General features: G+C 33.5%; 1 protein-coding gene across 1 annotated transcript in view; it reads right to left on the reverse strand.

Annotated features, from left to right (window-relative positions):
* Positions 1 to 16091, reverse strand: part of LOC117174188 — a 1286801-nt gene that overhangs the window by 228724 nt on the left and 1041986 nt on the right. The window contains exons 26-27 of the mRNA XM_033363042.1: positions 14889 to 15060; positions 14642 to 14820 (exon numbers count right to left, since the gene is read on the reverse strand). Coding sequence (XP_033218933.1) covers positions 14642 to 14820; positions 14889 to 15060 — 351 coding nt within the window. The remainder of the gene's footprint in view (positions 1 to 14641; positions 14821 to 14888; positions 15061 to 16091) is intronic.

The raw sequence follows: 16091 nt of genomic DNA on the forward strand, positions 1-16091 counted from the left end.
TTCTGAACTGTCCAGAAAACGAGAGGATTGATAGGGAGAAAGGGATAGGAATGACAATATTCGTGGACCTAAAGGCGGCATCAGATTAGTGCTTTCCTTTGCATTTGAGAGGTGAAATTGTAATTAAATAAAATAAAGTCGATAAAATTTTGCGTAAAGAAAAAAACGTTTCTCTGTCACCAATAGTCTCTGAGTTACGGCCTATTAAGAAACCCCGATTTTTTCCATTTTTTTCCAAGGAACACATTTTTTCCCCTCTGTATCACGGATCCCGATGGTCAGATCTAAAAATGATCAACAGATGAATTAAATGGGACGTTTAAACCTGCAATTAAAAAAAACATTGTCTGAACTACAATAGGTCGCGAGGTAGCACCTATCAAAGGTACCCCATTCGACCTGATTTTACAGGTCTATGTCCAGAGTTCAGTTTTTTGTAAGAAGGTCGTTTCCATGTTGTCACAAAAGAACTTTTCTAGAGTATAAATACAAGAGGACCTAATTCTGCAGTAACAATTTTTTAGCATACGCAGAATTAAGTGCTCTTGTATTCACTATCTAGAAACTTTCTTCTGTGACAACCTCAAAAGGATCTATTTACAAAATTGAACTGTGGGCATTTACCTATAAATCCAGGACGAAATAAGTCACCTTTGGCTGGTGCTAACTCGCAATCTATTATGGTTAAGACAATTTTTTTTATAATTAGAGATATTTACGTCTACTTTTATTTACCTATTGACCATTTGTAGATCTGGCCATTACGTTCCGAGCTAGAGAGATACGAAAAGACATGTGATTTTTGCCAGAAAATGGAAAAAATCTGGGTTTTTTGAAAGGTTGTAGCTCCGTGACTATTTGTAATAAAAGAATGTTTCTTATTTATTCGGAGAATTTTATTTATTTTAACTTTTGTGAGGCCACTTTTACTTATACAATTAAGATGAAAGCACCAATCTGATGGAATGTGATATTTTGCACCTTTTCCCAAAAATGTTTCCATGTTCCGGGATGAAATCCTATTCACAGAAACTGACCCCATAGTAGGCACTCCTAAATAAAGTAATAAAGAGAAAAAAATGACTGCCCCAGAAACGACCATCTAAAAGTATTAGATGACTGGTCTATAAAGAGATTATCGGAAATTTTGTAATAGACAAAAAGCAGGGTAAAGGTAGAAGAACAAGTAAGAGATAGTTTCTGGTTAGTGAGATGAATGAAGAAAGGACGTCCTTTAAGCCCGCTTTCATGTAATATATTAATATCGGACTTAAAAGAATAACTGAACAGAAAGGTGGGATGAGTTAGGATAGGGAACGAAAAAATATATACACTGGGTGATGATCTAGGAATAAAAATATAATAAATGGTAAATGATAATAAGAAAGAAAGCTGTACCAAAGTATTTATGAAGGGATGAGGAGATAGAAGGTGGACCAGAATAGGAAGATTTCGATTGAGAGACGAGGAAAAGGAAGGAATTATTGGGAAAAGAAAGAAAACAGAAAGTGCAGAATCTACGAATGGAAAGAGGAAACGTGGGAGCATGCATGGGAAGAACGTAGAGGAGGAATAGCAGATTAAGGAAGTTGGCAGGAAACTTTGTTCAAGATTCTAGGGCAGGATTCATTAAGACAAGAGTGGCTGAATAAGTTGGAGGGGGCTAGAGGATCGAATGAGAATAAATTAAAGAATAGATTGAAAGAAATGGCAAAATGGAGGTACAAGAGGAGTGAAAGAAAAAGTATTTGTCTCGTTTTCAAGGTTATATTAAACTAAAATAAAAAAAAGGCTTCATATGCTAAATGTAAATGTTAAATACATAATAGAACATTTAAAGTTGAAAAATAATGATAGTTGAAAAAACAATAGAAAGTTATTCAAAAGTTTAACTAAGTACAATATTGTGTTTGTTATTCAGAAAGTAAAAAGAACGAATTACATAATTCATAGGGAAAAATTACGACATAAAATTCATGGAGACATATAACGTAAAGCCTCAATTCATTATACAATAAACGGACACCTGCTTGGTAAAATAAAACCTCAATGCTACGAAAACTTAGAGTATGTATAAAGCACACTTGTAAAGATAAAGATAACAAGTGAATTATCCAATGAGCGCTCCAAAAAATTTGAAATTCAAAAACAATTTATTGATTTAAAATTCATTGGTAATTATTACTGATATTCCATCTTTCAGTTCACAAGTTGACACAATTATCAGAATATTTCCTTATAAAATTCACCCCACCATATTTTGTTTATAATCGATATTTTCTCTCGCAAGTATTTAAAAGGTTTTCTAATCAACATGCAAAGTATGGCAACATGTACATGCATGTTGCGAAAGACCTGTATTACTGTTACTATCTCTTTTGTGTTCAGCTATGCGTCTCTTTAGTTTCCTTCCGGTTTCCCCAATGTAAAATTTGTTGCAACCAGTAAGTAAACTACATTAGATAAGTTTTCTTTTGCTCAATATGATAATCATTCAATTGAAGCAATTCTTTAATAAAATTAAAATTTTCAACCCGCAAGTTGACATGACTTTTTTAATACCTCTGCCAATTAGGTTTTTAATGAAAACAAATTTTTGGAAAAACGGATGCTAAGAATAACAATTCAAATATTGACCTGCTGATGATGGCTTTCTATACGAATGCGTGATTAAACTTTTATTTTCACTTTTAATCACTATGAATTTTTATGAACACATCATCGTCAAATCCCTTGTAAAAAATGGTGTAAAATTCAACTTTGACCAAGTTTCTTCCTCCACAAAATCAAGTACTTCATAGTCCGGCACTCTAAGTGTAACCACCCTCAGACCGCTCGCACAGCTGACGCATGAGCATCAGCTGTGTAAAAGTTTACTAAATGACAGTTCGCAGTATTGTTTAGAAGCGCACAAAAGCATTTTACTGAAAGTGAAGGCGAAAAAGAAATCAGTGATGTATTTCAAACGTAATAGTGTGATTGCTTTATATTTAGCTGGAAAATCACTACGAGCGATTGTTCGTGAGCTCAAGCACCTTAAAGTGAATAAAGTTTTTGTTTATCGCACCAAAACTCGTTACAATAATACTGGTAGCATCGCAAAACGTCATGGAGGTGGTCATCAAAAGACTGAAACGTCACGTGAGATGGTTCAAAAAGTGAAGAAGCGACTTGAGCGATATCTCCGATGAAGTGCCAATCAAATGGCAACAGAACTGAAAATATGCGACCATAGCATCCGCCGCATACTGAAAAATGATCTCAAGGTCGAGCCTTACAAGATCCAAAAGGCGCATGATCTCACATCGAAGCAGCAACAAGTTAGACTTGACAGAGCGAAGGCGTTGCTTCGCTTGGCCGAAAGCGGTTAATTTCCGAACATTGTGTTTTCTGACGAGAACATTTTTCCAATTGAGAAATTCGTAAACCCTCAAAACGATAGCCGTGGGCGGACAAATATTTCAGTAGTAGACCATGGACGTTTCAGCAGGACTCGGCACCGTCTCACAACTTCATAACGTCCACACAATGGTTCTCGAATTCGCTAGACGCGAATCTAATGGATTATTTTCTTCGGGCCATTTTAGAGAGCAAGGTCCGAACTAAAAGATACACCAGTCTCGAGACGCTAAAGAAAGCCATTGTCCGCGAGTGGGCCAAAATACCTGCCAGTCACATTCGGGCAGCTTGCGATTCGTTTTTGGACTGTCTCAAGGCCATAGTCAAGGCAGAAGTGGGTCATATCCAACGAAAGTGAATTGATTCTGAATTTTTTATTATTTTCACACATTTTGTACTTTGAATTAAATAAAAGTAACTTTACAAACGGAATTTATAGCCTTTTTAATTGGTTACACTTTTAATACCGGACCGGAAAAGGGATTTTGATTATAAAAATATTAAAAGCGTGGCTATAGAAAATATTTTTTATAAAAGAAAGATTGTGGAGTTAATTTTTATAACGAAATTCTCTGATAATTGTGTCACCGTGCAAACTAAAAGATGATATATATTGACAACATTTTATATCGCCATTTTTTCACTATGAAACTAGTAATTCTTTCTTTTTAATTTCTAGATTACAAACCAAATATTGTGCTTAATTAAACTTTGTATTACTTTCTATTGTTTCTTTAACTATGCTTTTAACTCCTCACTATAGATAGTCCCTAGGAAAGAAACTAAGCTTAGAATGGTAGTAGATCACCGTCTGCATAATAACGACCCCATGAAGGAAGAGTGCCAAAAACATACAAAATTTTCTACTATGAAAGGGCATTTCGAATATAATAGGATGCCGTTTGGTCTAAAAAAACGCACCCGCAACCTTCCCACGTATGATGGAAAATGCGTTAAGAGGAGCAATCGAGAAAGATTTTTTTTTTTAAATTGATGATATTTTAATATTCGAAAAAACATTAGTAGAACATAACTAAAATTTAGTGACTGTTCTAGAAAGAATGAAAAAATTAGGCTTGCAATTAAAACCATCAAAATACCATCTTATTACCGTAGAAGGAGTTAAGCCAAACCCTATTAGGATCAAAGCAATCTAGGAGTTTAAAGAGCTGAAAACACCTGAAGACGTGCAATCATTCCTCGAAAGTTTCACTTTAACAAAGTACGCATCCAATCGCGGATTAGGCGCATCACTATACCAGGTCGGACACGCTTTCTTATTTATTTGCAGAACGCTTAACAAAGCAGAAGAAAGTTACAGCACTTCAGAAAAGGAACTCTTAGCTTTCGTCCGGACAATTAAAAGGATACGTCAATACTTTCTCTGAAAACGTATAAAATCCAATGTGACCAGAAAGCGCTCATTTGGTTACACAATGTGAAAGACCCTAGCTCGCAACTTTTGCTATGGCGATTACGGCTAGTAGAATATAAGTACGAAGTTGAATATCTTAAAGAAAAGATGAACAATGTAGCAGACTGTTTACCCAAATTATTCCCAATCCTCATCAACGATATTCTACAACAAGCGCTAGACTGAATAGATATAACCACTGACAATGAGCTATCAGATACCGAAATTTTGGGTCCAGCAGATAAACTTCTTAATATAATCAAAGACGAAATTCTGTAAGAAAAAATTGTAATCACAGTTAGAAGAAGGTGCTAGTCAGTAGAAAGTAACAACGATCCCAATAATTCATTTAGATCCGAAGCACCTTAACAAAACGATCTTTATAACGACTTTATGTCATGGCGATTGAACGTAACGGAAGGAAAATAAAAAATAAAGCCCGGCGCCATCGGAAAACTCTGGCTGGTTCATGGATGAAACTATCAGCAAAAAACTAACATTAATAAGATTTATATTCAGTGAACCATTCTTTACACTAATGAAAAAGGAACTGATACAGGAAAAGATGAAAAACATATCTATCCGAATTCATATAAATCAGCTAATGCCCTATTTCACAGACGATAAAGACACCCTTCTGGACCTTCCTGCTGACCCTAGCATCGATCATCAGTGCTAACTATAACCTCGAAAAAATTCAAGGAAACGTCTACATTGAGAAAATTTCTAAAGTACACTTGTTTCATGATAAGTTGAAAATGATTCTAGCTATCAATTTGACATCATTGAAAACTGAAATAAAGCCATTAACCCTACTATTATTAAGGCAGAACTAGCCTGCCTCAAGAAGTGCAGTTTGTGAGAAACAACACTTATGGACCGAATGCTGCAACAAAGGATTGTTCTGTCAACTCCAAATTAGTATTAGCAGCAATGCTATTAGATCAAACAATCAAGGATATTGAAATAGTGATCAACGCAATAAACGACGGAACACACAGGATAGTACATCACTAAATTTAAACATCTAAGGTACTAAAAGAAACCGTTGCAGAATTCTAGACATCAGTATCCACTCTGTAGCAGTATTCCAAGACCTATTTACATATATACTGGAGATACCGGTAATCGAGAAAGAGAAAGGTTCCTTGCAAACAATATTCCCTATCCCGATACAAATAAATAAACTCTACAAATCAATAGGCCCTGACTTTCACATGATCATTAAGTACTGAGACTCTTATGTACCAAATAACAGACAGACAATTGACAAAAGTAAACAGAGAGATGTATATCAAATATGTAGAAGACCCCCTACCCCACTAATATAAAGTTAATCGATAGTGAATCTTTCGAAACCAGTTCATTTAAAATATACTCTGAAAACAAATGGAATCAGAACCTTACTTGCTACACAAGGAAAATTTCATACCTATAATAGATGCTTATATTATATTACTGCCAAAAGCATTAGATTTAGACATAAGCTTTGAAGATTCAGTTAAAACAGAAAAAATTTCAAATTTTTAACAAATTAAAGGATTTTGATGCAAAATATACAACAGCTACGATACCCTAGGATGAGAAAAATCATTTGAATCTCATATGAAGCAATGGGTAAATGTAACATACGAGATACATTTAGAACAAAAAGCCATTGACAAGCTAGAAGAAAAGTTAGTTCAACTTCCGCAACAAATATCACACAAAGAACTTAAGCAAGCCAGAATTAGCCTAGATCACGCAGAAAATATTTTACAGACTAGCTAACTAGCTTTTTCATTTGAAAACTACGAAGCCGGTATCAGAGTTTAAAAAATTATAACCTTTAAAAATAAAAAAACTTAGAGACTAAGTTCAATCAATTGCCAAGACGGGTTTTTTTACAGTTCCAAAAGCTACATTTACGAGGACGGATAATTCCCATTGCAATTTAGAGCAAAATGTCAAACAGAAAAAAGAAAGAGGACAAAATTATGAGAAAATTTTACTGGAAAAATAATACGCTATCTTTCATAGGTTTTTAATTTTTATGATACAAAGAAAAATCCCAATCTTTTTTTATTTGCAGCGAAAAATCACTAAGTTACAAAGAACACTGTGTACCTTCGCACCTAACTACTCCACGGGAAAGTGTTTCACAAGTAAGTGAAAGTTGACTCAATTCTCTGTAATTACAAATAAAAAACAATGTCCAATCTATGATAGGTCGTAAGTTATGACTCCTCAAAGTTGTCGATTTTTGCCAGTTTTTACGGGCAAAAAAGTGGACATCAGTTTTTTCAAAATAAATCGTGTCCATTTTAGTTTGCGTTAATGATGCCAGAGGATAAAATAGAGTCCACAAAAATCTGCGTAGATTCATGTGCATCCCTCGACAAAATTACTTTGGGTTTGATGAAAGTGAATTAAATTCGGCGTAAGTTAAAAAAAATCTATGGAAAATCCTTGGAAAGTGCACTCTTCCTGCATAGCGGCACCTGAGCGTGCCGTGAAGTATAAATACGGTCGTATTTCAAGAACTTTATCCTAACTAAGTGTATATAATTCATTTAGCATGTGAAGTACATCTTTTACCATTAATAAATAATTAACTGTTTATATTTAAAGTTTTCTATCACCACTTATTATCACTTTTTGGCCTTCTTTTTAGTATCTTCGTGGCTAAAAAGTGGTTGTAAGTGATTAAAATAGTATGATATGTTTTTTCATCAATAAAAAAATGTGTTTGATCAATAACTGTTTATAATGAAGTCTTTTCATAAAGACTGTTGAGTACTTTTTGAGTTCTTTTACGACAAAAAAGTAATTATACATTATTATATATTATATATTACAACATTATCTTCGGATAAATACTTTTTCTGCATTTAACTCCTAACTTACCTCCAGTACACTTGTAATTTGCAGTGATTTCTGTAAATTGTGCATAATATTCTATAACAATTTTTCTGAATTAAAAATAAGTAAGTGATTAATTACTTAAAAGTGATTACATATAAAATGTAATTTAGTATTTTTTTAAAATTAATAAACAAAGATGTAATTATATAAATGGGTTGTGTCTAAAAGTTCTTCAAGTAAATTTGCAAAATAGTTCAATAAGTTAGAATTAAGTAAATAAAAAATAAACAGTTAATCAGTAATTGGATGAAATTATTATTGTTTATTGAATTTTTAAATTAAATATGTAACGCACTTCATTCCTAAATTAAAGCTGTTTTCCATCTTTCTTAAATAAATACGCATTTTTAACAACACTTAGATTAAGTGGTTGTAGAAGATAAGCATTATAGATCGCCAAGCTTGGTAAAATGATGCATTGAGTAAAGTTAGTAATTGAGTGTTCATAAAAATATAAGAAAATGGAGGAGTGTTGTTAGAGGCTATCACAAGGTGGAATATTTTTAGATTAAACTGCTGGAAAAAAATGCATTTACTATTTGAAATAAAATTGTTTATTTTTGAACCTAAAATTTCTGGTAATAGATTCTGAAAGTATACTACGAAGTTGAACTTTGTTAATACTGCAACCATAGCATCACACGCTTGAGAATTTAAAGCGTGACACTATCGATTTATATGACATATCGTTTAATCTGAATTTCACGTGTTGTTAACATAATAGTATTTTACTGTTAAGTCTATGACATCTTCAATCTTCGGGATGGTTGCAAATGTATTGGACAATTTCAAAATATCGTGATCAGAAAATTATACAATTAAAACTAGAACAAGTCTTAGACTTCTTAGATTGTGTCAAGCATAGTCAATGAAGATCTCTCAGACTACATCAACAAAGCATCTATTGACAAGTATGTGAAGCACTGTGATTTTTTTAATTGGTAATATTATTTTCTATCAGTTATATATTTATATTATTACCTTAAAACACCCGATCACCACTAATATTAATCGCACACTTTTAACGCTTCGAAAAAACGGACGCACGCACTCGGGATTTCGATTACCTAAATTCTAGATTATAAACTAATGCAACGCATTCCTAACCACTCGGCTAATCCTTCACGCTGAAAACATGGTAAAAAATCTTGGTATCGCACAGCGGCTGAAAACTACATGGGCTTGTGAAAATAATTTAAGTAAAGGCTGCGACTTAGACAACTTGCTGTAAGGGAGATTTTGCATAACAAATTAAATAAATTGTTTTACAAAATTTTGGGGTGCAGTTCCGTATAGCTGAATTGTCAGATTTTACTTAAACTCTGTATACTTATTTACTTTGATGCGCTGATTACGAATATGTTAGTGAGCATTTGCAACAAGGTGATTTTCATGGTGGCGTCATAAGAAAATTATAAAGAATCATATTTTTGCGTTTATCTGAGCCCATATGCAAAGTTTTGCAAAATATTCCAAACAAAAGTTGTAGCTCCTATCGAGGTACACATTTTCTTTTAAACTTTTTTTCTGCAACTGATAGTTTCCAAGAAAACTAATAATACGCAAAATTTAGCAAAAATTTTTCAAGAAAGGTTGTAAGTTCCATCATGATAAATTTTTTTGGCTGCAGGCATTTTTTTGACGTGTAACAGTTTCCGAGAAAATTAGTGATCATCTAGCCATCATATCCTTCTTTACTGTTCATTACCGTGGAGACAGGACCTAGTGGATTCGAGAGACCTTGAGTAAAGGCAGCAACAAACGTCTCTAACATTTCCAACGTCTCGGGGGAAAGAACGGCATCTTTTCAACGTCTCAAGAGTTGCGGAAATGCACCCTTTTGATTGATCACAAATATGATTTTGGTCAAACATATGCCGTTTTCGAAGATCCCGTAAGGGCGGGAGGGCACCCCAGTGACTTGTAACAAGAGCATACCTAGAGGAAATCGGATATACTACTACGTAGTTCCAGTTGGCACTGACAGATAGCGCCGCCGGTCAGTTACTAAGCAATCGGTAACTGATTGGTCGGTAAGGTAGATCACTGCCACGTTTGTTTTACCATATATGCAGTTCAGGCTGTCGCTGACAGATGATGCCACCAGTCAGATGGCGCTCGTAGGGGTCACGGATTCCCCAGAATTCTCAATTCTTTTGGAAAGATATAATAAAGGATGTTGTTTTGTTTTCAGCATTACTGGTCAGTAATGTTTTATTTCTTCATAAATCTTTTCGCCCTTGACGTAGAGCTTCATCAGTTTTTAACGATGTTGAAAAATCTAGAACATTAAGACGAGAAAAAAGCTCTAAATATTTCTTTTTTTTACAATATTTAAAGTAGTTACAAAAATTTAATCATTAGAGGTTCGATATCATACCAATTAGATAAAAGAGGAAAGGCTCCAAAATTCATTCTTTCAGTTTTTAGTTAAAAATTATGGTGTTTCTTTTAAATTTTTTTATAAATAAAAAACAGTTTAACAATATAATTATTTCCACTCATGGCTAGGTACTTATATCTTATTTATTTATTAATGTGGGCTAACACATAATACGTTATCTGAGTCATGAGCGGAGAGTGATATTTTATATTCTAATGAGAAGTTTAACTCAATACATCTTTCTGATATATGTATAGGGGAGTATTCCATGCGCATAATAGTTTTTTTTTGAGTTGTTGTGCACATCTAGTTGTGTGCCATCTTTACATAGAAGAGTACTATAAATATGGCGATGTGGGTTTTAAAAATTAATATATACTATTCATTCTATAAATACTTATTTAGATGTTATCCGTAGCTTTTATGACATTCTTATACTGGCTGGAGACGCTGGGGTTACCAAAAAGTATGCAACCTGTCTTACAAGCTAATGCTATTCTTATGGGAGTGTATGCGGGGTTGGATACATTTTGGTAAGCCCTAGCGTTTCCCTCCTGTATAAGTGATTCAGATTCTGAATGTCATTTCTTTTATTAACTGAATTTGGGTTTTATCTCAATATGAAACATTTCTTTGAACAGATGTTCCCAATAATTGGTTGCTGTATTAAAAATTTTGACATTTTGTAAGTTAAATTTATGGTTATGAGAATGTGAGTGTTCCACAAGAGCCGTTTTTCTATTGTATTTTTTACAATTGTCAGCATGTTCTTTCATTCTAGTACCGAACGGTCTTTCAGATTTTCCTCTGTAAAAACCGATTATACAGATAATAAATGCCACGATCTACTTTTAGATGACAAAACTTAAAAATAGATAAATAAAGATAAATCGAATAAGATACTATATTTTTTTGACAACTTACTGCGAATTTTAGGCAGTCAGCAATGTATGCGAGTATAACATATATGGTAATCTAAGGTCGAAGTATCTGGAACCCTCGAGAAACCCCCACCACTCCCCTTGCCACTTAGTGTGCAAGGCATAGGCAGTTAGCAATATATAGAAGCATTACATATATGTTCCTCTTAGGCCGAACTTTCTAGAAGCTTCGAGAAACTCCCCTCCGCTAACTGACTTTGACCAACTATCTTTTTCATTTGTTTCGAGAACTCTGGGGAATCCCCGATATCCACAGTCGCCATCGGACTGGTGGTGCCATCTGTCAGTGACAGCTTGAACAAAATAGCTGGTAAGGCGAGAGCCACATCCGCCCGCGATAGCCTGAACTACATAGCTGGTAAAACAATGGCACCATCTGTCGGCTTAATCATGGACGCGTGACAGTGATCTACCTTACCAACCGATCAGTTACTGACTGGCTACGGACTGACTAATGGCGCCATATGTCGTTGGCAGATGAAACTATGTAGTAGTGTCTCCAAAATACCCTAGGTATATTTCTTGTTACAGAAATAATTTTAGTCAAACATGTGCCCCTTTCCGAAGTATCATAAGCAGGGGAGAAGTAATCGCAATACTGTGACTTGTCACTGACATAGTGTTTTGCAAGCACCTAGCTCTTTCCAACGTCTTGCAGGGGTGGGAAGGCACCCCTGTGATAGGTTACAGAAATTATGATAGTGAAACACATAACCCCTTCCAACTTAACGTGGTAGGCAGGAAAGCACCCCTGTGACTGATTACATAAACAATGTAAGTCAAAACCCTACCACTTTCCAACGTTTCGTGGAGGGCGGGAAGGCACCCCTGTGATTGATCAAAGATATAATGCTGATCAAAGACCCACATGTACGCTCGATCTTGTTTTTGCATCGTTATGTTTTTTCTCATAAAAATCATGCTTTTCATGGTCTTTTATGGTTTCGCCATAAAAATGACCTTTTTGCAAATTTTTATTGTAATATTCTTAATCAGCGTGTCAAAATACATGAATATACGGAGTTTCAAGAAAATCGGGTAAGTCAGCTATTCCAAGCTTCATTCCTTCAATATATTCATGAATATTTTATGTGCTAAAATGCCAACTTGAAAATATAATTTGCTAAGATCTAACTTTTTGCAATGCAATATTAACCATTAGCTAATTTATTTTGAACAGAAACAAACGTTTTATACGTATGATCGCAAAGATTTATAATAGTGTACTAATAGTTATTATCGCTATAAGACTTTGTAAGCCTGAAAATCTTCGTTAAAAAAAATCGTGTAACAACTTTATCATTATTTCAAAATTGTTGTAAGAAACAAGAATTGCTCTAACGAGCTGGAACTGTGGACCGTTTTCGGAGAACAGTCAAAATGCTGTTAATTTGTATTTTTTACCCTAATCGCAATATCCACTTTGTTGAGGGAATTCTATCTCCAGTATAATGAGGCAGTAAGTAAATAAAATTGTTCACGTCATCTCAATCTTGAGGCCTGAAAAATATAAAACTTTCTGCAAGAAAAACGTTGCATAAAAAATTGAATACATTGTGTTAATTTCAATGTTGTCTTAAATTTTCAATAACTTCAGAAATAATCAACATTTTTCAATGCTCTTGGGCTCAATTTAAAGCTATTTTTCATTCTATCACAACAGATTACTAGGAAAAATTGTAAAAAAAAATCAAATTGCAAGAGCTTGAAATTGTAATAGAAAAGTTGGAAAATTTTCAAAACATCTTATCTGTAGTTAAATCAGAATAAAAGTTGAATAAATATATTTTTGAGGATATTATACCGAAACTTCATGATTATATGTTTCATACATTTTACGAAAATATTGTTGTTACCAACAATAATATTGCAATTTTCCCAACTTTTCTGTTACAGCTGCAAGTTCTTGCAATTCAAAAAGAAAATGTTTACGATTTATAAGCCTTTGTGATACGGTGAATATAAAGCTTCAAAGTGTGCCCAAGAACATTGACAAATCTTGACTATTTCGGAAATTATTGAAAATTTAAGAAAACATCGAAATTTACACTATTTTGCAATATATACTTAAACACTAGACATATTGGCTTCACCCTGGGCTTATTTTATACAAATTTTCGAACAGAATCAACCTTTTAAAAAGAAATATTTTTAGTTCTGGCATCATTAAAATTAAGATAATTTATTTAGTCATAAAAAAGAGGTAGCCTAAAACTTTTCCACGGTAGTGTATGATTTTGTTAAGAAAAATTATTTTGTGACTAAGGGATGATTTTCCGTAAAAAATGTTGTCTTTTAATGTTTGAAATTAAAATTTTTTAAATTAGTGTGATATAACAAAAAAAAAAACTAATTGCACCGTTCAATAGCGCACAAAAATAGTTGGTTTTGGCCAACTCTGCAACTAAGACATAGCCAATATATAACCAATACATTTTTCTAAGTCTTGCTGGGACCAACTATTTGGTCCCAGCCTAGCTATCTGATTCCTGGAAATCACAGGCTCTGCCGGTGGGATCCATAGTTTGTAGGGGTCGGAGTATAATGGACCTAAACTTCTCGTCTTAAAACAAGTCCACCCCGAATTGTCTTCAAAACCAGTCGTAATCCTTAGACATAAACTCAACATTTGTGTTTTCAGCTCCTAAGTCTTGACCCTGGAAACCAGGGAGATATAGCCGTCTTGTAAACGAACTCAAGTCGAACTCAAGACGCAATATTTTTACTCGAGATTCTACGAAAAAAATCTATGTAATGGACACTTTTTCAGACAATTTTGAGTGTAGTATAAATAAATAATTACAAAGTACTACAACGCATGATAACATCTCGATTTAAAGAAGAAATTATTGAGATAGATTCGTTAATACTTTTGAGACATATTTATTAAAATAATAATTATTTTATATTGAATCTCTGATGAGGAATAGCAATTTTAACAACACTCTATGAAAGGGAAATGGCCTAATGGTATAATACTGCCGTACGATTTTTTTTAAACTGTATAATACAATTTCAGGACTGCTGTTTCCCGACTGTGCTTGCAAACTTCCCTAAATTTTTCCAATTTTTCTATGAAAATTTACAACCGATTGATAGTATTCCCGTTTAGACACTTGTTCAAAAGCATAATATTTAGCCGTGAGGACAGAACGCATCCTTGCCTAGCACCTTGTATACTATAGAACCAGTAATTCAGTTTCCGATTTACCCTTACACTAACTTTGCTGCCATTATATATTGTTTTCATTTTTAGTAGGAGCCAACCATGACTCCCTACTCTTTCAGGCCTTCCCAAAGTTTACTTCTATAAACCTTGTGAAATTTTTTTTTATGTCAATACACTCCCAAACTTTGATCTGTGATCTGTCTCAAGCCAGATATTTGATCCGTACAGCCTATGTACATATTGGGAGAATATAATTGCGATTTTTCACATAATATCAATGGAGCTTTATTACACTTCCTTCATAGAAGAGTTCCTTTGATTTTACAACAATTTATTATTTTAAAAACAATAAAAACTTAGGGTAAAGTGGTAATTACTTCAAATTATATTCATTGTAGGTTTAGTCAAAACAGGCGTATAAAATCACTCACAACACTGTCATTTGTTGGATATTCAAGTCCACGTGGTTGTACGTTAAAAGTAGAACATTGAGCACTTCGAACTCCGGCTGGCATCGACACCCTGACAGTTTCACTTCCTTTCTTTGTGAAAAGCATGTATTCTTCAAGAGGTTTCATAATAGCACCACCATTAATTGAAATCACAACATCTGGAAACGAAAATAAATGATACATGCTGCCATGGTTTTTGAAAAATGTTATTATGTGCAATACTCACTACTAAGACATCCAGTGTAACTTTTGTAAGGGCTAAATCTAGAGTCAGTGGTATTTAAACCTCCTATCTGAATTTCTGTCATACCAGGGCTGTCGTCATTTTCTCTGTTATTATCTTCATCTCCGGCACTAAGTACCGGAAGAGGCTGCAGCTGAACTGGTTCTCTATCAATCTATACGTCAAAGAAAAAGTTGAATACTTTTCACGATTTAAATTAAACTGTATGTGTTCATTATTCTACTTCAAACGATTTCGATGGATTTCACGGGCTTATAGCGTGATAGATACAGTAGAAATTAGCGAATAGTAGTGGCCTAGCAATAAGCAAAACTTAACATTCAAATTAAGAACTATCTATTACAATAAATAGTTTTTACACAAATAATTTTGAAGTTGCATATTTCATGCTTTTGAACTTTAATCATAATATGTTGAAATGTACCCATGGGTACTCCAGGCTGAAGTTTCTGGAATTATATGAATGTACATAAACAAAAAAAATTGAAAATTCGTTTTTCAAAAATCAGTTGAAGTTCTAGTTCTTGAATCAAAAAATATTTGAGCTGAACTAATCAGTAGCGCGGTATAACTACACTGTTAGAAAAATCTCTAGGAGGTTTAATATACATGTGTGTGAAGCAAATATGCACTACCGCTACTGAAATTTAACATGCATTGGAGTAGTGAATTTAATATACATGTGTATTAAATTTAATATACAGGTCAGTATAGCAACGTGCGTGAAAACTCAACCTGCTTTCATTTCTTAAATCTTGTCAAATATTCTCAATGAAATCAACAATCTAGAATTCGAAGACTCAGTTGTTATTTATAATGAAAGTGCAATGTACGGGATACATTTTTTCTAATTTTGCTCTAAACGGTCAAAAGTTAAGGGGGATACAATTAATTGTAGGTTAAGTCTGTTATTTATTTACTTAATTGAACTTTTCGAATTTTAATCCAATTTTATTTTTGGTAAACAGGAAGAATGTATCATGTTTTATTATGTAGAATCGAAAATTACAGCTAAACTTATTATAAATTTGTGAAAAATGAAATTATATGATTTTTCTTGTAATTGATTAACATGAATGTATATGAAATTTAATATGCGCATTCTCAATGGCGATTTCATATACTTCATATATTAATTTTTAACACACATGGGTATATTAAATTTAATACTATTTTTAACAGTGT

The sequence above is a fragment of the Belonocnema kinseyi genome, chromosome 6, assembly GCF_010883055.1.
Source record: "Belonocnema kinseyi isolate 2016_QV_RU_SX_M_011 chromosome 6, B_treatae_v1, whole genome shotgun sequence".
Taxonomy (NCBI): domain Eukaryota; kingdom Metazoa; phylum Arthropoda; class Insecta; order Hymenoptera; family Cynipidae; genus Belonocnema; species Belonocnema kinseyi.